Source organism: Aotus nancymaae, unplaced genomic scaffold (assembly GCF_030222135.1).
Source record: "Aotus nancymaae isolate 86718 unplaced genomic scaffold, 86718_ANA_hifiasm-v0.15.2.pri h1tg000028l, whole genome shotgun sequence".
NCBI classification, from domain to species: domain Eukaryota; kingdom Metazoa; phylum Chordata; class Mammalia; order Primates; family Aotidae; genus Aotus; species Aotus nancymaae.
Window position 1 is genome coordinate 31,868,209 of NW_026988441.1, and position 24,485 is coordinate 31,892,693.

Consider the following 24,485-nt stretch of genomic DNA (forward strand, 5'->3'; position numbering starts at 1 on the left):
GCATCCTGGCCTAAGAATTAATAATGCAGATGAGCACATTGAGAGAACCGAGACACTTAAAAGTTCTTAAAGCTGAGCCTGCTCCCAAACACCACATCATGTCGGGAGCCCAGAAAGAATGAGTTTCGAGTCAATTCTGCTTGAACCAACCCTCTCCTGGTTCACGGGCAGGGAGAGCCACAGCCCTCAGGCCAGAGTGGGGACACCACTCCCAGGGCTGTAGGGGGAGGGTCCCCAGGATGTCCTCCTTCCTCTAGCCCCAGGCCTGGGAGACTCCCAACATGGGGTGTCTCTGGACCTCTCTGTGGAGGCCACACAGGCCCTATTGCCCTTCCCCTTTGCTGGAAGACTCAGAGCCCCAGAGTTCCTGTCCCAGACCCTCTCCTTGGCCATCTGCCAGTAAGCCCAGGCTTGGGGGCCCTCAGGAGATCGGGGGGAGGGTGGAAGATCCTTGCAGGGGAAGCAGTGGTCAAAGGGCGTCAAAGCCAAGGGTCAAGGGTGACATCAATGTCATCTTAATAACAATAAAAGTAACAGTAGCTCACAAGAATCGCAGCCTTGCTGTGCGCCAGGGAACTGTGCCAAGCGGTTTACGTGGATTGGGCTCGGGTAGAGGTCTTGGTCTCAACACATAAGAGAATTCCCTCAGAGCTGTCAACTGAAGACACCTGTTGGAAGCAGATGCTCGGTGCCACAAAGAAAAATCGGCACTGAGGCAAAGGATTTTTTAGCAACACAATTTTTACCTCCTGGACTGCAGGAAGGGTATTCCTGGTAGCCATTGTGCCAGGAGCATACAAAGAACAAAGGGAATACACACAAATTAATCCCTTAACGCATTTAGGGTCATCCTTACGGCTGTGTCTGATCTCCATTGGCTGGAGCCAGACCTCACAATCTAATCCAAAACCTGACTGGCTAACAGCTTAAAACTCTTCTAAACAGGTAGAAGCAATGGAGAGCTGGGACATGCCTGTGAGCACGTCCAGCACAGACATCTTGGTTAAAGTACAAGGACGTAGAATGTATGTACTACGTGTCTGTAACCATGGCATGTCTAACAGCTACATAGGATAGAGTGTAACAAAGAGTTATTAGCACACTTAGGATTTATTCTTTAACAAGAAAAGAAACTTTAAAGAGGAACTTTTCTGCTTCCTATAACACCCAAATGCAGAGACCACTGGTGGAGGGGAAGGGAAGGACACCCACAAGGGTGGCAAGGTACCCAGCGACCAGCCTCCACCACGGGGAGCTGTTACCTGCCCAGGTGCTGAAGTGGTGAGGGAATCTGAGCAAGAGACAAGGAGAAGCCACCAAGTGGGAGCTGTCCTGTCAGTGCGGAGGGACAGAGACCAGGGCCAAAGCAGACGGAGAGCAGTGGGGAGAAACCTGCCAACCTTTCTCTCCCCTGTCCCTTACCTCCTGCCAGAGCCTCCCGTTGGCCAAGGTAAATCGGAAGGAAGCTGAATATGATGCTCAGAGCAGGCAGAGAAGTCAGGAGAGCAGATGGAGGTGTGGTCAGGCCTGGGGACGAGGGTGTTGCCCCATTTCACAAATGAGAAAGCCAACCCTCGGTCAGGCACGGTGGCTCACGCCTGTAACCCCAGCACTTTGAGAGACCAAAGCTGGTGGGTCACCTGAGGTCAGGAGTTCAAGACCACCCTGGACAACATGGTGAAACCCCATCCTACAAAATACAAAAAAAAAGCTGGGTCTCGTGGCTCACACCTGTAATTCCAGCTACTCAGGAGGCTGAGGCAGGAGAATTGCTTGAACCCAGGAGGCAGAGGTTGCAGTGAGCTGAGATCACACCATTGTACTCCAGCCTGGGTGACAAGAGTGAAAATCTGTCCCAAAAAAGAAAAGAAAAGATAAGAAAGGAAAGGAAAGGAAGAAAGAAGGAGGGAGGGAGGAGGAGAGAGAAAGAAAAGAAAGGAAGAGAGAAAAAAAACTGATTCTCAGTGCTTGGGGAAGTGAGGGACACTCCCAAGGTCACAAGTCCAGGCCTGGATGACTCCTGAGAGTATACTGACAGCCCTTGGGGTGTCCCAGTCAGATCCCCCTACAGAAAAGGATCTGTTTGCCTGCTCTTCCATCCTAGAAGGCCGGGGGGGCTGGGGAACCACACAAAAGAGGAGGCCATTCTAGGCCAAGCTCGGTGGCTCATGCCTGTAACCCTGGTACTTTGGGAGGCTGAGGCGGGCGGATCACCTGAGGTCAGGAGTTCAAGACCAGCCTGGCCAATGTGAAACCCCATCTCTACTAAAAATACAAAAATTAGCCAGGCATGGTGGAGTATGCCTGTAATCCCAGCTACTCCAGAGGCTGAGGCAGGAGAATTGCTTGAACCCGGGAGATAGAGGTTGCAGTGAGCTGAGATGGCACCTTTGCACTCCAGCCTGGGCAACTGACAGAGTGAGATTCCATCTCAAAAAAAAAAGGGGAGGGCATTCTTTGATGTTCCCCAGCACCCACACCCAAGTGATACACACTTATTTGCCTTCAGCTCCAGTGAGCCAGAAATTTCCCCTTCCCCTCACCCTATCCCTGAAACCTTCCTCTAGAGGGTTCTGGCCCACCCAGGGCTCTCTCCACTGGATTGCCCGCACCTGGCCATTCTCTGCTGTCCTGAGTTTCTAGAGAGGGCTGGAGCTCCAGCTGGCAGTCAGAATACCTTGCCATCCAGGTACACACAAGACAGCCTTGCACCAATGTCCCTTTGGGTCAAGAGGTTGGAGGGGTGGTCCAGCTCCCCAGAAGGGCAGGTGGGGTGGAGGAAGTTAGTTGAAACCTTCTATCACCAGTAAAACAGCTGTGGGGATAGACTTCAGTAGCCTGTTCTCCTGGCTGGCAGGAAGGTGTGGTATGAGGTGGTGAGGGACATTAGGACCATTGCAGTAGCCAAACAGCCCTCACCCTCCCTACCAGCTGTTTGATCTTGAACAATTGTGCTGCCTCTTCTCATGTAGAGTGAGGCTAACCATTGCAACCAACTTCAGACACTGGCAAGACTCACATTGATGCATACACTCAAAAGACATTCACTGAGCGCCTACTGTGTGCCAGGTGTAGTTATAGGTGCTGGAGACAGAGCGGGAAGGAGGGGTGCCAAACAGAACAGACCAAGAATGCAGAATGCCTGCTCCCATAGCGCTGATGTTCTAGGGAGGGAGATGGGAACGTTTTACAAGTAAAAGCATCTATGGGCCGGGCATGGTGGCTCACGCCTATAATCCCAGCACTTTGGGAAGCCAAGGCAGTCGGATCATTTGAGGTCAGGAGTTCGAGACCAGCCTGACCAACATGGTGAAACCCTGTCTCTACTAAAAATACAAAAATTAGCCAGGCATGGTGGCAGGTGCCTGTGATCCCTCCTTCTACTCGGGAGGCTGAGGCAGGAGAATCACTTGATTCTCAGGAGGTGAGAGGTTGCAGTGAGCCGAGATTGCACCACTGCACTCCAGCCTGGGCAACAGAGTGAGACGCTGTCTCAAAAAAGAAAAAAAAAAGGCCAGGTGCGGTGGCTCACGCCTGTAATCCTAGCACTTTGGGAGGCCGAGGTGGGTGGATCACCTGAGGTCAGGAGTTCAAGACCAGCCTGGCCATGATGGTGAAACCCAATCTTTAAAAAAAAAAAAAAAAAAAATCAACGTGAAGTGCTTGGCACAGAACCTGCTAGAAAAAAAAAAGGTGTTCTGATTATCATCATAATAGCTGGGTATTATTATTCTGGTGGTTATTATTGCTATTGTTACTATTATTGTGAATGGTATATAGTTTTGTTAGCCGGCCCTGAAATATAATCGGCATAAGGGAAAGATAGTGGTTGGGTGTTTGGACCCTTCTAGAACAATTCACTCCCAGTCTGGAGTAGGGAGTGGCATGTCCTGGCAGGCAAGGAGGTCTCAGTTGCCCCTTTCTGCCTCCCAGGTAAGCCTACTAGGTCTGAGGCTGGGGCTTGGCCGGGCTGAGGCAGGAAATGGCAGACTCTTGGGAGGGCAGGTCCCTGGGGTGGGCGGGGCAAGGGCATGTGGCAGTACTAACCAAGGCTGCCTCCGCTGCCGCCCCCAAGAGGCTGGGGTGATGTGGGTTTGCCCTGTGTGCAATGGATAATGACTCTGTTTCTTGTCTTGTCTCTTTTCATGCCTGCTCTTAAAACTGTATATTGGCGCAACGCCGTCTGAAAAACTCATCCAATCAAAATGCACTATGAAATTCATTTGTTCATCCATGACGTGGTCTGTGTGTTCATACACCAATGACTTATCTCCTAACCCACCGCCACCACCACCCCCACTCCCCGCCCGGGAACCGAAACCCATTGGTCTTTTGGCACTGGTTACAAATCAACCTAAAAAATGCTGAACACGCCTCCCCAACTGCCCCCGCCCGCCCGCTCCCCCTCATCTTCAACATCTGCATCTAGAATCCGGTTGGTCTTTCTTCTTTCTGAAGCCTAAATGCCTTACATTACCTGTGAACGCATCTCCTTGCCTAGGCATTGCATGCCACACCCTGCCTCTCCGACGGGGGATGCCTGGCGCTCTCCCCACCCCTCCGCTCCTCTCTGTCTGTCCCTCTGTCCTCCCGCCCCAGCCCCGTGCCTCCCACTTCCTGCAGATTCTGTTTTTATCGGGTTCCGAATGGGGGTTTTCTGTTTGGAGTTTGTGTCGTTTGCAGAGGAAGGGATGGGTTTTCCCAGTGCAGCACCTCTGTCTCTCACCCCATTCCGCACACACATCCTATACACTCAGAGACAGTGGAGGCAAATCCACTCCCTGCCACCTCTCACCACTGCTGTCCCCCGTTCAGCTCCATGGAGCCCAGGCCCCAGGAAAGCTGCCAGCTCCCTCCTCGCCCCTCCGGCTCTCTCCAGCCTGCTGTCCCCAACCCTCCATCTCAAACCCACAAGATCTTTGGCGTTGACCAGCAGAGACCTGACTCTCCAAGCCTGATGGAGGAGAACTGCAGGCCAGGCAGTGTGCCGGCAAAGACTCTCAGGCAGGGGAGCTCAGCAGGGTCAGGCTCAGGTCTGGTAGCTTCATGAGGCCCTTTCCTGGAGCCTTGAACTGCACCTGCATACACAGTCACACAGTCACTGCACACAGGTACTGCACACAGTCACTATGCATGCAGTCACTGCATACACACTGCACACAGTCACTATCCACATACACACTGCACACAGTCACTGCACACACACAGTCACTGCACACACAGTCACTACGCATGCAGTCACTGAATACACACTGCACACAGTCACTATCCACATACACACTGTGCACACAGTCACTGCACACAGACACTGCACACACAGTCACTATGCACACACACAGTCACTGCACACACAGTCACTATGCATGCAGTCACTGAATACACACTGTGCACAGTCACTGCACACACAATCACTATGCACACACACAGTCACTGCACACAGTCACTATGCATGCAGTCACTGAATACACACTGTGCACAGTCACTGCACACACACAATCACTATGCACACAGTCACTGCACACAGTCACTATGCATGCAGTCACTGAATACACACTGTGCACAGTCACTGCACACACACAATCACTATGCACACACAGTCACTGCACACACAGTCACTACGCATGCAGTCACTGAATACACACTGCACACAGTCACTATCCACATACACACTGTGCACACAGTCACTGCACACAGACACTGCACACACAGTCACTATGCACACACACAGTCACTGCACACACAGTCACTATGCATGCAGTCACTGAATACACACTGCACACAGTCACTGCACACACACAATCACTATGCACACACACAGTCACTGCACACAGTCACTATGCATGCAGTCACTGAATACACACTGTGCACAGTCACTGTCCACATACACACTGCGCACAGTCACTGAGCAAAATTGCACATGTAGTCACTGCACACACAGTCACTACACACAGTTACTATGCACACACAGTCACTGCACACACACAGTCACTATACACAGTCACTGCACACACACAGTCACTATGTGCACACACTACACACAGTCACTATGCACACACAGTCACTATGCACACACAGTCACTGCACACACAGTTACTATACACACACATAGTCACTATGCACACACAGTCACTACACAGTTACTATGCACACACAGTCACTGTGCACACACACAGTCACTATACACAGTCACTGCACACACACATAGTCACTATGTGCACACACTACACACACAGTCACTGTGCACACAGTCACTATGCATACACAGTCACTGCACACACAGTTACTATACACACACAGTCACTCTGCACACACCACAGTCACTGTGCACACAGTCACTATGCAAACACACGGTCACTATGCACACAGCCACTATACACACAGTCACTATACACACACAGTCACACACACTATGCACACAGTATGAACACAGTCACTGTGCACACAGTCACTATGCACACACATAGTCACTGTGCACACACAGTCACTGCACACACAGTCACTATACACACACAGTCACACACACTATGCACACAGTATGAACACAGTCACTGTGCACACAGTCACTATGCACACACAGTCACTATGCACACACAGTCACTGCACACACAGTTACTATACACACACATAGTCACTATGCACACACCACAGTCACTGTGCACACAGTCACTATGCAAACACACGGTCACTATGCACACAGCCACTATACACACAGTCACTATACACACACAGTCACACACACTATGCACACAGTATGAACACAGTCACTGTGCACACAGTCACTATGCACACACATAGTCACTATGCACACACAGTCACTGCACACACAGTTACTATACACACACAGTCACTCTGCACACACCACAGTCACTGTGCACACAGTCACTATGCAAACACACGGTCACTATGCACACAGCCACTATACACACAGTCACTATACACACACAGTCACACACACTATGCACACAGTATGAACACAGTCACTGTGCACACAGTCACTATGCACACACATAGTCACTATGCACACACAGTCACTGCACACACAGTTACTATACACACACAGTCACTCTGCACACACCACAGTCACTGTGCACACAGTCACTATGCAAACACACGGTCACTATGCACACAGCCACTATACACACAGTCACTATACACACACAGTCACACACACTATGCACACAGTATGAACACAGTCACTGTGCACACAGTCACTATGCACACACAGTCACTGCACACACAGTTACTATACACACACATAGTCACTATGCACACACCACAGTCACTGTGCACACAGTCACTATGCAAACACACGGTCACTATGCACACAGCCACTATACACACAGTCACTATACACACACAGTCACACACACTATGCACACAGTATGAACACAGTCACTGTGCACACAGTCACTATGCACACACAGTCACTGCACACACAGTTACTATACACACACAGTCACTCTGCACACACCACAGTCACTGTGCACACAGTCACTATGCAAACACACGGTCACTATGCACACAGCCACTATACACACAGTCACTATACACACACAGTCACACACACTATGCACACAGTATGAACACAGTCACTGTGCACACAGTCACTATGCACACACATAGTCACTATGCACACACAGTCACTGCACACACAGTCACTATACACACACAGTCACACACACTATGCACACAGTATGAACACAGTCACTGTGCACACAGTCACTATGCACACACATAGTCACTATGCACACACAGTCACTGCACACACAGTCACTATACACACACAGTCACACACACTATGCACACAGTATGAACACAGTCACTGTGCACACAGTCACTATGCACACACAGTCACTATGCACACACAGTCACTGCACACACAGTTACTATACACACACATAGTCACTATGCACACACAGTCACTGTGCACACACACAGTCACTATACACAGTCACTGCACACACACATAGTCACTATGTGCACACACTACACAGTCACTGTGCACACAGTCACTATGCACACACAGTCACTGCACACACAGTTACTATACACACACAGTCACTCTGCACACACCACAGTCACTGTGCACACAGTCACTATGCAAACACACGGTCACTATGCACACAGCCACTATACACACAGTTACTATACACACACAGTCACTCTGCACACAATACACACAGTCACTGTGCACACACGGTCACTATGCACACAGTCACTATACACACAGTCACTATACACACACAGTCACACACACTATGCACACAGTATGAACACAGTCACTGTGCACACAGTCACTATGCACACACATAGTCACTGCACACAGTTACTATACACACAGTCACTGCACACACCACACACAGTCACTGTGCACACACACAGTCACTGCACACAGGGTCACTGCACACACAGTCACTGCTCACACAGTTACTATACACACACAGTCACTGTGCACACACCACACACACAGTCACTGTGCACACAGTCACTATGCACACACACAGTCACTATGCACACAGTCACTATGCGCACACACAGTCACTGCACACAGTTACTATACACACACAGTCACTGTGCACACACCACACACACAGTCACTGTGCACACAGTCACTATGCACACACACAGTCACTGCACACAGGGTCACTGCACACACAGTTACTATACACATGCAGTCACTGTGCACACACCACACACAGTCACTGTGCACACACACAGTCACTGCACACAGGGTCACTGCACACACAGTCACTGCACACAGTCACTATACACACACAGTCACTGTGCACACACACAGTCACTATGCACACACACAGTCACTGCACACAGGGTCACTGCACACACAGTCACTGTGCACACAGTCACTAGGCACACACACAGTCACTATGCACACACACAGTCACTGTGCACACAGTCACTATGCACACACACAGTCACTGCACACAGGGTCACTGCACACACAGTCACTGCACACACAGTTACTATACACACACAGTCACTGTGCACACAGTCACTATGCACACACACAGTCACTATGCACACACACAGTCACTGCACACAGGGTCACTGCACACACAGTCACTGCATGTACAGACACTGCACATAGTCATGACCTCTCCTCTTTCTCACTCATTCTCTAATTTTCTCTTTTTTTTTGAGACAGAGTCTCACTCTGCCACTCACGCTGGAGTGCAATGGCACAATCTCGGCTCACTGCAGCCTCCACCTCCTGGGGTCAGGCAATTCTCCTGCCTCAGCCTCCTGAGTACGTGGGATTACAGGCACGCGCCACCATGCCAGGCCACTTTTTGTATTTTTAGTAGAGATGGGGTTTCACTATGTTGGCCACGCTGGTCTCAAACTCCTGACCTCAGCATCCGAAAGTGCTGGGATTACAGGTGTGAGCCACCCGCCTCAGCCTCCCAAAGTGCTAGGATTACAGGTGTGAGCCACCATGCCCAGGCTCTAATTCTTATTCACTGTCCCTGTCTCTGTGTCACACACACAGTCATGCACACACACACACACACACACACACACACACACCCCGCTCCTCTCTGCTACATCTACCCACCCTGTACCCATACTCCAGCACACACTGCACACATCTCCCTCCCTCCCCCACTTCTCAGCTCCCTGCACACTCCTTATTCTGTTAAATCTCACCTGCCTCTGCCCCTCCCCTACTGTCCCTTAGACAGACGCCCTAATGACATCTTTGCCCTGGGATCCCTTCCCTGCTGGCAGTACTACCTGCACTCACCCACCAAACACTTAATGAGGCCCTATTTGGTGCCGCAGGTGGAATTACGGGCAGAAGCAGACACCATTAATGTCCCCCACCGCCGCCACATGCAGTCAGGTGGGGGAGGCAGGCATTGGTCAAATAACCCCTTGACTCCACTTTAAATTATACCTGCGCTGCGAGCTGAAGGTTGAGCCGCATTAACAAGGCACAGAGAGATGCTCAGAGCATTCCAACCCCAGGACAGCACGGGCAAAGGCCCTGTGGTGGGTCGAGCCTGTGGGGGGGTCAGGATCTACAAGTGAGGGAGTGTGGCTGGTGCAGAGACAGCAGAGAAAGACTGACCTGGAGACAGCTGAAGATGACAGAAGGGGACAGGACCCTGTGCTGGGGAGGGCGGTGCGTTGTTGTGGAATTTGAGCTTTCTCCTAAGCACCAGGAAGGGCCTGGGAGAACAGGAAGCAGGGGAAACATGACTGGTCATGTGACTAGACAAGCTCAGTCTGGTTGCAGGGCAGGGAACAGCTTGACAGGATGTTGGGCTGGAGGTGGGCACCAGGAATCTCAGCAAGAGCTGACAGTGGAGAACAGAGAACAGTGGGAGGGTTGTCCCTCTCAGATGGATCTCTGCAGGACCCAGGGAGAGATCAGGTTGGAACTGATGGAATGAGAGGTGCCTGGGAGCACTCAGGTCTGTTTTAAAACTGGGAGGTAGGCCAGGCGGGTGGCTCACACCTGTAATCCCAGCACTTTGGGAGGCTGAGGCAGGCGGATCACCTGAGGTCAGGAGTTCAAGACCAGCCTGTCCAACATGGTGAAACCCCATCTCTACTAAAAATACAAAAATTCACTGGGCGTGGTGACGTGTGCCTGTAGTCCCAGCTACTCAGGAGGCTGAGCCAGGAGAATCCCTTGAACCCGGGAGGCGGAGGTTGCAGTGAGCCAAGATCGCGCCACTGCACTTCAGTCTGGGTGACAGAGTGAGACTCCGTCTCAAAAAAAACAAAAAAAACTGGGAGATAGAGGTGAGTGAGTGCCAGGAAACGGCCAGGCTGGGGGAAGAGAACAGGTGTGGGCATAGCGAGTTTGAGGTGCCTTTAGGACATTGAGAAATGAGTCAGAGAGGTGGGTGGTTATGGGGGCTGGAGCTTGGAGGTGAGCTGTGCAGTGGCACGGCTTGCCTGGAGACCTTAGGTGGGTGGTCTCCACATCCTGAGCGCTTGCGGGATACCTGAGCACGGTGCTGGAGGAGGAAAGACCACAAGCACGCTGTCCTCGTGCCTTCCAGGGGCTGTGTCCCACCCCCGTCACATTCTAGCCAGGAAGTTCAGGGGAGGTGTTGAGAGGAAGCTGCACCTCCCAAGCCATGGAATGAAATGTGGAAGGCAGGAAGAGGGAGCTTGCCAGAAGCTCTGGGGGCAGTGGAAAGCCTTGGTACAGATTCAGAGATGGAAGGTGGAGGAAGGCAGGCCAGTACCCTTGCCCCGCTGCCCCAAACCCTTTCCGTCTCCGCCCCACCCTCCTTATGTGTCTCCTCCCCCTTCTTGGCTCCAAGAAGGGAAGCATGTTTTCTGCACGCATCTCCCTGCCAGATCCTTGGCTTTTTTGCATGGCTGCAAGCTTCCCCTGCTCTCCCCCAAAACCCCCTCTGAGGCTGCTTCCAGGGTCTGCCTGCCTTCGCATGCCTGGCCGAGTCCACATGTTATGATCCGCCCATGAAAGGGATGGCTTGTACTCTGGGGTTGAACGGGAGGGGGCTGGGGACACCTGAGCCGTCGGCCCCATCCCCAGGTGGAGCTGGCTGGCCAGGCAGGGATGGGCGTCAGGGCAGCAGGGCACAGAGAGTGACTCTCTTAGCCAAGCTGGGTTTGGGGGCTTATTCAAGGCACTGGAGACATTCTTACACCAATTGAGCCCATTGTGGTCAGGGTAGGATCCCCAAGCCCCCTTCTCCACCCTAGAGGCCTAACGACACACGGATGTGTCTCAGAGAGAGTCCTAGACATTGCTGTCAGACCCAGAGGCCTCTTGCCAGCCTCAGAAATTCCTTGAACTCCAGTCCGTGCCTCTCAGTTCCCAGGCCAAAGCTAGTACAAGACGCAGATGTGGTGGCCGGGAAGCCCTCCGGAGGCCGCCAAGTAAGATTCCCATGTAATGTGTCACCCAAACTAGGACACTTGTGAAACCGGGAGGGAGGCTGTGAATATATGGTCACCCTGTGCCATTTAGGGTTATGAAGGTTAGACCAAGTTCAGTCTTGCTATGTGGCCTGTATTTAGGGCTCCTGCAAATCCCATTGAACAAGTCTGATGAAGGCCCTCTTACTGGGGAGACCCTCTACTCCTCCTGCCTTCAACCTGCTGGGTACTGGCCAGTGAAGAAGGGTTTCCACGTCTGCCTGAGGCTGGGGTCTCAAACTCAAATGCCTCTGGCGGCCAAGCAGACACCAGTCAACCAGGAAAGCAGGTGCCATTTCTAGAACTCGAGGACCTTGGAAAACCAGAGAGCATGTGGCCTGCTTCCAGGGAGCAATTGCAGCAGGCCTGGGGTTGCCAGAAAGCCAGATTGGTGGGCAAAAAGCTCTTGATTTTTAAACAACGGCAATAATTTTTAATTAAAAACAAGGACAAATGAAAAAACACTGCTCAGGCCCACCAAAACAGCTTTGTTAGCCAGATTTGGCCCACTCATGACTTTGAGCCTCCCACCCCTCAATCAAGGTCTCTTGAAGCCCCACGATGGTCACAAAACACTGGCAGTCCATGCCCACCATCTCCAGCTGGTCTCTCTGGCCCCCCAACTCTCTGGCCCCCCGGTCCTTCTAGCTTGGGTGGGAGGAGGCAGAGGCAGTGACTAGATGGGGTTTTTAAGCAGAGGCAGTGGCCACCCAGGGAGGTCCTGGGGGCAGGGATGGCCCCACCTCCCGGCCCCCAGCACCCGCCCCTTGGTGGGCCTGGGCTGATTTCTGAGCTCACCCACCCATGGGAGCTGAGTGCTTCCTGCTTCCTGCAGGCCTGGTCCCGTGCTACTCCACCCAGCCCCAGAAGCTGAGAAGCCATCCCTGAGAGGGGGGAAAAGGGCCCCAAATGCATCTTCTCCGACTCAGCGGGCAGCGAGGACTCACCCTGCAGCCGAACAGCCCCAGCTCCCTCCCGTCCTCCCCATTCCCGCTCGCCAAGGGGGTAAGAAAAGATGCTCTTCCGCTTCTCCCAATTGGCTCGAGCCGCTGCTCCTCTTGGCCGTGGGGTGAGGTCAGGGCGGGCAGGAGCGGGTGGGCAGCTCGGCAGGGCAGGGCAGGGCAGGGTGCCCGGTGAGTCCCGTGACAGATGCATTTCTGGCCCGGAGCGTAACATGCCCTCGGAACCCGCACATGTCCACCAGGCCTGAGCGTGCTGGCGACCTCCACCCCCACCCCTGCCCTGGTGTTTGTGCATTGTACACGTGTGATAGATTCCGCGACTTGACCGGCTTGTGTCCTTTCGTCTCAGTGCATTTGGTTGTTGGGAGAAACAAAAACCATCTCGATTTTTTTCCTGATTGGATGATTCTGATATATTTTCTTTTTCTCGTTCTTTTGTTATTTCTTCCCCATCCCCATTCCTTTTTCCTCCTTCCTTTTTCTTTCCTTTCCCCATTGTGGGTGGGGCTGGCAGGGAGGGCTTATGCTTTTGAGTTGATGCCTTTTCCTCCCTCCCACCCTCTCTCTCCCAACTTCATTCCTTTTTCGAGTTTTTCCTCTGCATCATTGCATTAATAGTGCTTTCTCTCTCCCTCCTTATTTGGGGTCTGGCTTGCTTTTTTCCTGTTGGTTGGCTTCATGTAGGGGCCTCTGTGAGTGGTGACGGCTCTGAGCCCTTTGGGGTGGGTGGATGGTCACCCCTTTTCCTCCATCTTCCCAGAATAACTTCATCAACCTGAGCTTTCTCCGCCTCTTCCGAGCTGCCCGGCTCATCAAACTTCTCCGTCAGGGTTACACCATCCGCATTCTTCTCTGGACCTTTGTGCAGTCCTTCAAGGTGAGTCCTCATTCCTCCTGCTGGTCCAGGGCTAAGAAGACAGGCGACCCCCATGCTCTGGCTGAATGTAGAAGTCAGATCAGAAGTGCCTCTATCATACAGTCATGCAGAGAATCTGTTATTTGCAGGGCTGTTGTCTAACTTCCCACCCCTGGTGTGTCTTCAGAGCTGTAAAGGCCTCATCCTAGAGCCCCCAGAGATGCCCACCAGCCCTAGCAGGACTCTAGTGCAGCATGTGGCCACCCAACCCAGTGGGGCAGAGCACTGGGACAAGGGAGGAAGACGGTGTGGCTGAGGGACCCCCAGCACTCTTCTTCATTGCCTCTTTTCCCACCAGGCCCTGCCTTATGTCTGTCTGCTGATCGCCATGCTGTTCTTCATCTATGCCATCATCGGGATGCAGGTGAGTCCCGCACCCCTCAGGTTCCCAGAGTCTCCCAAGGAGGGCAACCACCCTTAGGAAGGGATGGGTGAGAGAAGCCTGGTCCACAGAAGCAACCATGGAGGTTGAGCTGGGTTTCCCAGAAGCCACTGGGGGAATGGCAGCCCCTGGTCGTCACCCTTGAATTCCGCAGGTGTTTGGCAACATCGGCATCGACGTGGAGGACGAGGACAGTGACGAAGATGATTTCCAAATCACTGAGCACAATAACTTCCGGACCTTCTTCCAGGCCCTCATGCTTCTTTTCCGGTGAGAAGGGGGCCCTGCTCTCATGATTCTGTTCCCTTGGTCGGGGTGCCTGCCTTCATCCTTCTGTTCCCATAGGGAATGTGCCCTCCTCTTCCAATGGAGGACGTGCCTTTCTCCTTCTCTTCCGGTAGGGGGCGTGCCCTCCTCTTCCGGTGAGGGGGTGACTGGATGTGCTTTTATCCTTATTTTCCCCGTGAGGCTGGAAATGGGTGTCGGGGGGCCCAGGAATCCTAGCAGGGCAGAACCAGAGGGCCCTGGGATATAGTCATGAAGGTCATTTTCCAGGCATCATCTCCTTGAATCTTCCTGACCACCTTGTGAGGTAGGGATTCTTGGCAGTCCTGTCTGACAGATGAGAAAACAGGCTTACAGACCGTGAGGCTTGATTCTTGGGTTCGTCATCCCGGCTTCACACAAAGTTCCTTCACTCGTTCAGTGGAGGGTTATTGAGCACCTATGGCATGCCAGGCACCGCTGTAAAAACGAGGATGCAGCAGGAAGTAGAGAAGAGGAAAAGAAACATTTTCAGCACTTTGGAAGCTAATATCCCCATGGGGAAGACACATAATCAGGGAACAAATTATAAAGGATGCTAGAAAAAGGATGAAATGCAAGAATAAAAGGGAATAGGGCTGGGTACAGTGACTCACGCCTGTAATACTAGCATTTTGGGAGGCCGAGGTGGGAGGATTGCTTGAGCCCAGGAGTTTGAGACCAGCCTGGGCAGTGAGACCCCCATCTCTACAAAAAAAAAATTTTTTTTAATTAACTGAGCATAGTGGCACGCACCTGTAGTCCCAGCTACTTGGGAGGCTGAAGCCGGAGGATTGCTTGAGCCCAGAAGTTCCAGGCTACATTGAGCTATGATTGTGCCACTGCACTCCAGTCTGGGGAACAGAGCGAGACTCTGTCTCCAAAAAGAACAATATATATTTTTAATTTTTTAAAAAGCCATAGAGGTAGATAATGGTGATAGTTGCATGATAATGTGAGTGTGCTTAATGCCACTGAATTGTACACTTCAAACTGGTTAAGTTTGCTGTGTGTATTTTGCAACAGTAAAAAAATATATATTTTTTTAATCTAACACAAAAAGAAAAAGAGTAGAGGTCTGGTAGGTTGTACTTCTCTGAAAGTGTGACGTTTGAGAGAAATTGGCAAGGGAAGGAGCCATGTGGATATTGGGGAAGGGCAGTGCGAGCCAAGGGTACTGCCTGTGTAAAGGTCCCGAGGCAGGAGTGTGGCTGGCATGTTTGAGGACTGTGAGAATCCCAGCATGCCTGGAACAGAGTGATCCAGGGAGAATATGTTATGAGATGACTGTCACCTGAATGGAAGGGAGCTTTTCTTTTCTTCTTTTTATTTTATTTATTTATTTATTTTCAGATGGAGTTTTGCTCTTGTTGCCCAGGCTGGAGTGCAATGGCGCGATCGCGGCTCACTGCATCCTCTGCCTCCCAGGTTCAAGCGATTCTCCTGCCTCAGCCTCCCGAGTAGCTGGGATTACAGGCGAATGCCACTAGGCCCAGCTAATTTTGTATTTTTAGTAGACACGGGGTTTCATCATATTGGTCAGGCTGGTCTCAAACTCCTGACCTCAGGTGATCCGTTTGCCTCGGCCTCCCAAAGTGGTGGGATTACAGGTGTGAGCCACCATGCCCGGCCTAGTGGAGCTTTTAAAGCATACCAGTGACCAGCCTGAGCAATGCAGTGAGACCCTATCTCAACAAAAAAAGATTTTTAATGGGCCAGGAGTGGTGGCATGTGCCTGTAATCCCAGCTACTCAGGAGGCTGAGGTGGGAGGATCACCTGAGCCTGGGAGGTTGAGGCTGCGGTGAGCAGTGATTGTGCCACTGTACTCCAGCCTGGGCAACAGAGCAAGACCCTGTCAAAAGAGAGAAAGAGAGAGAGGAAGGGAAGGGAGGAAGGAAGGAAGGGAAAAAGGGAGGGGAGAGAAGGGAAAGGAGGGAAGGGAAGGCACACACCATACATAGCAAATCCTACCCTAGACCAATTGAATCCAAGTCTGCTGGGGTGGGGTACTGGTATTTTTTCAAAGCTCCTTGTGGACTTCAGTACACAGCTCCCAGAAAAAGGAGGTGGTCCAGCTGGGACTTGCCTGGCCAGCTCCAGAACCCAAGTGCCAGAACCCATGTGTGCTCCACCTCCCGGGGAGGCGTTGGTGCCCAGTCGGGGCTGAGTGCCCGAGCTTCTGATTTCTCCCTGTCCTCAGGAGTGCCACCGGGGAAGCGTGGCACAACATCATGCTCTCCTGCCTCAGCGGGAAACCGTGTGATAAGAACTCTGGCATCCTGACTCGAGAGTGTGGCAATGAATTTGCTTATTTTTACTTCGTTTCCTTCATCTTCCTCTGCTCATTTCTGGTGAGTCTGTGGACACCGTGAGGGCCGGGTAGGCTCCCTAAGTCTGTCTCCCTTTCAGGGGAGTGGGTTTCTCTAGAATGTGGCTGTGTCAAAGGTTTGTTCCCTCCAAGGCTTCTCTGAACCAGCCTGGGATCAGGCGACCCTGAGCGTCTCAAACTCAGAGCTGTTGACATTTGGGGCTGGCTGATTTTGGGGTGGGGTCACGCTGTGCCTGCACAGTACATAGCAGCATCGCTGTCCTCCCCCCGCCAGATGCCAGCAGCACCCGCCACCCCTTTCTTCTGCTGCGACAACCACAAATGTCTCCAGACATTCCCAAATGCCCCCGGGGGGTGGGGGTGGGAGTCGGGGACAGAATTCCCCCATTTGAGACCTAGTGAAATATTTCAGCCAGGCGTAGTGGCTCATGCCTGTAATCCCAGCACTTTGGGAGGCCAAAGTCGGAGGGTCACTTGAGCCCAGGAATGCAAGACCAGCCTGGGCAGCATGGTGAAACCCATCTCTTTAAAAAAAAAAAAAAAAATTGAGGGCGGGTGCAGTGGCTCACACCTGTAATCCCAGCACTTTGGGAGGCCGAGGCAGGCGGATCACCTGAGGTCAGGGGTTCAAGACCAGCCTGACTAACATGGTAAAACCCTGTCTCTACTAAAAGTACAAAAATTAGCTATGCGTAGTGACAGGTGCCTATAATCCCAGCTACTTGGGAGGCTGAGGCAGTTGGAGGTTGCAGTGAGCAAGACTGCACCATTGCACTCCAGCCTGGGAGACAGTGAGACTCTGTCTCAAAAAAAAAAGATTGAATTAGCTGCACACGTGGTGCTGCACACCTCTAGTCCCAGCTACTCAGGAGGCTGAGGTGGGAGGATCACTTGAGCCCTGGAGGTTGAGGCTGCAGTGAGCCATGATCACACCACTGCACTCCAGCCCGGGCGGCAGAGTGAGATCCTGTCTCAAAAATGAAAATAAAAATAAAAATAGGAAAAATTTGGCCTTGTTGGGGGCAGATGTGGGAGGATTTGGGGTCACGGTGGTTCTCTTGGTGTCGGTCCTCATTTCAGTAGCCTCCCCTCCCTCTCTCACTGACTCTGTCTCTTTCCGTCATTCTCGGTTTTTGACTCTCTCTTTTTTTTTTTTCTTTGAAACAGAGTCTTGCTCTGTCAACAGGCTGGAGTGCAGTGGTGTGATCTCAGCTCACTGCAGCCTCCACCTCCCAGGTTCAAGCAATTCTTCTGCCTCAGCCTCCCAAGTAGCTGGGATTACAGGCACACGCCACCAAACCCAGCTAATTTTTGTATTTTTAGTAGAGATGGAGTTTCACCAGGTTGGCCAGGCTGGTCTTGAACTCCTGACCTCAAGTGATCTGCCTACCTCGGCCTCCCAAAGTGCTGGGATTAGAGGCGTGAGCCACCGCGCCCGGCCGGTCTTTGTCTCTTTGTATCTCTCTCCATCTCTCTCTGTCTCTCCGTCTCTTCCATCTCTCCACTTGATCTCCCTCTCACTGGCCGTCCTCGTGTGCATGAGCGTCACCTCTGTGTCCCCCATCTCTCTGTCTCATTTCCTTTCCCATCTTCTCTCTATCCCTCACTCCATCTGGACCTCTGTGTACATGTGTTTGGGTGTGTCTGTCTGTCTGTATCCTTCACCCTCACTCGTTCATTCCCTCCGTCTCTGCCCCCACTCCATCTTGGTCCCCGGTGTCCCCACAGATGCTGAATCTCTTTGTTGCCGTCATCATGGACAATTTCGAGTACCTCACCCGAGATTCCTCCATCCTGGGCCCCCACCATCTGGATGAGTACGTGCGTGTCTGGGCCGAGTATGACCCTGCAGCTTGGTAAGAAATCACCACGAATCCTCCAGCAACAATACACGCCTCTCCCGGGAACTGGAACACGGGCTAGGTCAGGCCCCAGACCCAGGAGCACTGGGCTCCCGGGGTCCTAGCAGGGGTCTCACAGGTTCAGTCAGGAGAGAAGGCGTAAGAATCATCGCCCTTGCATATCCCAGATTAGACACGTGGGTTGCCAACGCTGCCCAAACCCTGGACTTTCTGGAAAACGAGGGAGGGCATCACCCATGACGTGTCCTGAAGAGCCCTCTCCTCCTACGAGCCTCTCCCGTCTCTCACTGTGAAGTCTCCAGATGGTGAGGACGCATTAGCCAGGCTCCAGGGAGAAAACCAACAACACCTCAGCCCCAGTTCTCCTGCGAGTGTCGGGAGGAGGGCTAGCCTACCCTTGGCAGACGGGATGGGTTGCAACATCCGGGTGGCAGAACTCAGCTCCTGCTGGGACCTGTGAACCTTGGAGTGAGAGGTCACACAGGCCAGGGAGGGCACAGAGCCTCAGGGGCCCTTGCATCTTTGTGGCCACAAAGGGAGTGGGTGCTCCCATCTGGGTAGACACCAGAGGGCCCCCTCTTCACTGACAGGCAATGGTTTCAGAGGGTGGGTTCCAACTTGTACACGTGTATTGAGTGTCCACCCAACACCAAGCCTTGAAGGACACTCAGGGATCTGTCCAAATACCTGGAGCTCAGCAGCCACTGACTGAGGATTCTAGTCCAGGCTGGGCTTGGGGCCTGAAGAAGCATTACTGGGGGCCCTCAGCAGGCTAAGCCCCATCTTCCTCTGGCCTCAGTGCTGGAGAGGAGGCCCCATGAGGAAGGTGGGCAGGAGGTGGTCTTGGCTATTCCCGAAGTGTCAGGTACGTCCTCCAGGAGACCGAGAGGCTGGGGAGAGCCGTGGGTGTGGGGCTTGGCTTTTGATGGTTCCTAACTCTTCCTCTTTTGATTTTAGGTCACAGCAGTTGGATACTGTCCCCAAGTCCTCTATTCCACACGCTTCCCCCCCGCCCCCACCCCGTAGCCCATGTAGATTGTGGAGGAGGCAGATGCAGAGAGAGCCCCGGGGGAGGGGCCCTGCAGTCCAGAACCCCTGGCACACCCTGACTGAAATCCTCCAGCCCTGGGTCTCCTCAGTGTCTGGAGACTTTCACTTGTCCCAAGTCTCTCCCACTCCTGCAAGCCAGGGAGACCCCTGCCTCAAGCATCATGACCTCGCCGTGTGCCGAGGGACCCTGTGTGAACCCACTGCCTGCACTAACCCCCTTTCTTCTCCTTTCAGTGGTCGGATTCATTATAAGGATATGTACAGTTTATTGCGAGTAATATCTCCCCCTCTCGGCTTAGGCAAGAAATGTCCTCATAGGGTTGCTTGCAAGGTTTGACTTCCACTAAAACCTGCTAGCATCCATGGAATGAGTGTGGCTTGGGGTTCTTCAATATATATATTTCATATATATATATATATATATATATCTAAAAAACAGAGCCATCTCTCTCTCTTGCATTAAACTAGAAAACTCTCTTAGCCAACAGAATGCAGTCATGTAGACCGATGAAGCATGGAACATATTCCTTCCCTTCAGCCTTCAGCCATCTTTGCTTGCTCTTAGCTGAAGCTGCCCATCCTGGGGTCTCCACGGCACCCCAAATCAGACACATCCCCTGGGGGATTGTAACTTTGCATTTCTCCCCCCACCATCACCTCCACACTCTCCCCCTCCACCCCTCACCTCCCAAAGCCTCAGCCCACCTCCCCACCCCGGTCCCGGCCCCTCCTCCCCACCTAGGCCCCCTCAGAGACCAGCCTCAGCCAAACCAGAGAATGTGACCCAACTTTAGAAATGGCAATGATGGCTGGGTGCAGTGGCCTGTAATCCCAGCACTTTGGGAGGCCAAGGCAGGAGGATCACTTGAGCCCAGGAGTTCAAGACCAGCCTGGGCAACATAGCAAGAACTCCCTTCTCTACAAAAAAATTAGCTGGGCATGGTGGCAAGTGCCTGTAGTCCCAGCTACTCCAGAGGCTGAGGGAGGATTGCTTGGGCCCAGGAGGTGGAGGCTGCAGTGAGCTATGATCACACCACTGCACTCCAACCTAGGCGACAGAGGGAAACCCTGTCTCTTTAAAAAAAAAAAAAAAAAAAAAGCAGTGAACAAAAGCATGGCTGTATGTCTTCCAAAGTGAGAAACCCCCTTCCCTCCGCATCCCTCCAGAACTATAGCTCAGAGCCCAAGCCGAATCTGACTTTTCTCTTTTCTCTCTCTCCCTGCTCCCGAGCAGTGAAGTAATCTTTTTTTAATGACCTTTTCTTCCATTTTTTCCTCCTCTTTTCCATTGATTTGAAATACCTATTTTATCATTCTCTGCATCTTTCTCTCTCTCTTTTTTCGGCTCGTGTGGATTTCTTTTTTCTTTCTTCTGTTCCTCCCACCCCTCTTCCTTTGGTTCTCTGTTCCCACTCCCGTTTTGTTTTTGTTTTTTGTTTTCGGTGCTGCCAGGGGCCGCATGCCTTACCTGGACATGTATCAGATGCTGAGACATATGTCTCCGCCCCTGGGTCTGGGGAAGAAGTGCCCGGCCAGAGTGGCTTACAAGGTAGACTACCCTTGCCGACCACCGATGTCCAGGCGCTGGGTTTTTTTTTTTTTTTCCTTTTTTTTTTTTTAGTGCTGACCAGAAACACCCAGCCGACTCTCTTTTTCCAGCGTTTCTCTTCTTGTTTTTGATTCTTTTTTTTCTTTTCTCGAGTGAACTGATCATGACCATCCCTCGATTCCAAGCAGCACACTGTGTCCGTCCTTTCTGATGAGTGTCTTCGTGTTCTGAGACTCCATTATGGCCGACACGCCGGGGGGAGGGGGAGGGGAGCGCCCAGGTCCCCTTGCACCTGGTCTCCCAGGTACCAAATTGGAAACAAACACGCTTCTTCAGGGAGTCAAAACCAACGCCTCCCACTTCTGCCCCCCATGCCCAGGCCGGGACAGGCGCCTTGCAGAGAGGGGCTTAAGCCCCCGAGAGCAGGCAAGGTCCCGGGCCCATCTTTTGCACCTTGAGCCCCCAGCTCCCCACCCCCACGCACACCTGAAGCTGATCTCTGACCTAGGGCCTTGGGGGATTACAGACCTTCCGAGGAGCACCAAGAACCTCTCTTCCCCTCCCTTCCCTCCCATGGAGTTTCTCCCCAGCCCCCGTCCCTAATCTGCCCAAGACACCCCAACATGCCTCTCCATTGTTCCAGAGTGGGCAGGCGGCCGCAGCTGGACCCCTGGACGGTGGCACACTGATGCAGGCCATGCACGCTGCCTTGGCGGGGCCTGGGGCGGGCAGGCACCATGGCCGACGGGGGGTGGTGCATGCTGGCTGAGAAAACGAGCGTCCTGCCGCCAAGCGGCTGGGCCGGGCCACCCCTCTAGATCCCTGTCCTGGAATCTCCCTTGGCGCCCAAGGACAGACGCTCTGTTTCCTCCACTCATCCACAAGAAGTTCCGGGATGACCTTTAAAGATTCTCCCCACTCAAAAAATACTACCCTATCAACCTATTCTCCCGTCCACCTTGATCTTCCCTGCGTCCCCATCCATCAGTGCTATCTGTACCCACCCTGTGTCGCCGCCTCCCCACAAGCTCCTTTCTTTCCTTCCTCTGTGCACCACTCCTCACCTAACCCGTATGTCTCCCCTCACTTCTTAAAGCCGGGGACAAGGAGCCTCTCTCTGCACCTGTCGCTCCCCTCCCCAGTTTTCCTCAAGTCACTTCTCTCAGTGTCTCCGTAGTTAAATGTGTGTGCGCGTGCAAGAGAGGGAGGAAGAGCCCTTCCCCTCCTCATCTTGGTGCAGGGCCAACATGGGTCCATCAGACAGCTCGGTGCAAATTTGAAAAAGGCACCCTTTCTACAAAACGTGTCCGTTGGAAAATTGTTGCAGTCCACCAATGTGGCGAGAACAAGATACTTGTCTGCTCTTAGCTGGGGAGCTTTGTATTTAATGCACAAATTGGAGGCCAAGCATCGTGGCTTATGCCTGTAATCCTAGTGTTTTTGGGAGGCTGAGATGAGAGGATCACTTGAGCCCAGTTCGAGACTAGCCTGGGCAACATAGCAAGACCCCATCTCTACGAAAAGAAAAAAATATTTTAATAAATAAGTACATAAATCTATCATTTCCAAGATGGGAGCACTTTGTGCAGTGCACAGCCTGCACAACTGTGCACAGAGGCTCAGTCTGTGTTTCTCTGTTTCCCAGCTCCTTCCCCACTCTGCCCCAGTGTCTCCTCCAGTGTCCTGCTCTGGGCTTACCATTCCTCTCCCCATCTCTAGCTCTGTGTTTCCTGCCCATGTGTGTCCGAATCCCCACCCAACTCGACCTCACCCCCCTTCTCTGTGCCACCTCAGCCTGGGCTCGTGCACACCAGCCCAGCATCCTCTCCCATGCCACCCAGCACGGTGGACAGAACCCCCGCCTGGGACATGGGGAATCTTTTCTTCCCTGGGCCACAGGAATGCCCCTCATCCCTTCCCCCTGCCATTGCACAGAGAGCCAAGATCCGGACAAGTCCCTGAGATACACTTCCCACGGAGCTATGAATGAGTCTCGAGATTCCGTCTGCATGCGCCCCATCTGTGCTGTTCTGTGTCACAGCCTCGCTGCATGCCTGCGAGGGGCCTGCCCCGTCAGTGGGGGGCTGCCTGCCTGCTGCTTCTCAGAGGAATGATGTGGCCTGTGCCAAGCCGGGAGGTGGGGGTGGGGAGCCGACGGCGCCCCCACCCGCGGCTGTGGTCCCGGCCGCCTCAGCCTTGGCTGTTGCACGTGCTGCTCAAATCCAGCTTGTGCTCTTTTTCTTTGGGATCAGACCGAAACGGGGCCGTCCAGAAGAACTCTGGGGCGGAACGAGGCAGGGAAGGATTGAGGCCAGCTCTGGAAATACCAGCTCTCGGGTCAAGAACATAGGGGGAAAGGGGGAGGGCAGGGGACCGAAGTGTAGGAGGGCCCTTGTCCCCTCCCTACAGGCCACCAAGAGAAATTGAGTACTGGGACAGGTAACCTAAGTAGGGAACGCCTCAGCTGCTGCCCGCCTTCAGAGTTCTTCCTGGGACTCCCTGGGTAGGGGCGGGCGTGGCTCACGGGAGACCCAGGAGGGATGCCCAGGAATGACTGCCGTCACCTTGGGATTTCTGTAGAGGCTTCTGCGGATGGACCTGCCCGTGGCAGATGACAACACGGTCCACTTCAATTCCACCCTCATGGCTCTGATCCGCACAGCCCTGGACATCAAGATCGCCAAGGGTAAGGAAGGGACGGGGCGGGCGCAGAAAGGTGGGCAGGGTGGAGCCGGGGGTCTCCCTCCCTGCCTCAAATAGAGGAGCTGCTGACACCGCCCTCTTCATTCACTCTTCCCCTCATTCGTTCTACAGGGTTTTTGGTTTTGGGGGCTTTTCTTGAGACAGTGTCTTGTGCAGTGCAGTGTCATGATCGCAACTCCCCGCAGCCTTGACCTCCCAGGCTCAAGCAATCCTTCCACCTCAGCCTCCCCAGTAGCTGGGACTTCAGGCACTCACCACCACAGTCCGCTAATTGTTTTTTTCCCTCTGTCACCCACACTGGAGTGCAGTGGCATGATCTCGGCTCATTGTAACCTCCACCTCCCGATTCTCCTGCCTCAGCCTCCCAATAGCTGAGATTACAGGCATACACCATAACACCTGGCTAATTTTTCATATTTTGGGTAGAGACGGGGTTTCACTATGTTGGCCAGGCCGGTCTTGAACTCTTGACCTCAAGAGATCCACCCACCTCAGCCTCCCAAAGT

At 52.9% G+C, this 24,485-nt stretch overlaps 1 protein-coding gene across 1 annotated transcript in view; it reads left to right on the forward strand.

Moving 5' to 3' along the window:
• Positions 1 to 24,485, forward strand: part of CACNA1A (calcium voltage-gated channel subunit alpha1 A) — a 298,241-nt gene that overhangs the window by 260,324 nt on the left and 13,432 nt on the right. The window contains exons 32-38 of the mRNA XM_064381775.1: positions 13,645 to 13,761; positions 14,099 to 14,164; positions 14,337 to 14,452; positions 16,687 to 16,837; positions 18,544 to 18,671; positions 21,180 to 21,276; positions 23,857 to 23,962. Of these exons, the coding sequence (XP_064237845.1) occupies positions 13,645 to 13,761; positions 14,099 to 14,164; positions 14,337 to 14,452; positions 16,687 to 16,837; positions 18,544 to 18,671; positions 21,180 to 21,276; positions 23,857 to 23,962 (781 nt within the window). The remainder of the gene's footprint in view (positions 1 to 13,644; positions 13,762 to 14,098; positions 14,165 to 14,336; positions 14,453 to 16,686; positions 16,838 to 18,543; positions 18,672 to 21,179; positions 21,277 to 23,856; positions 23,963 to 24,485) is intronic.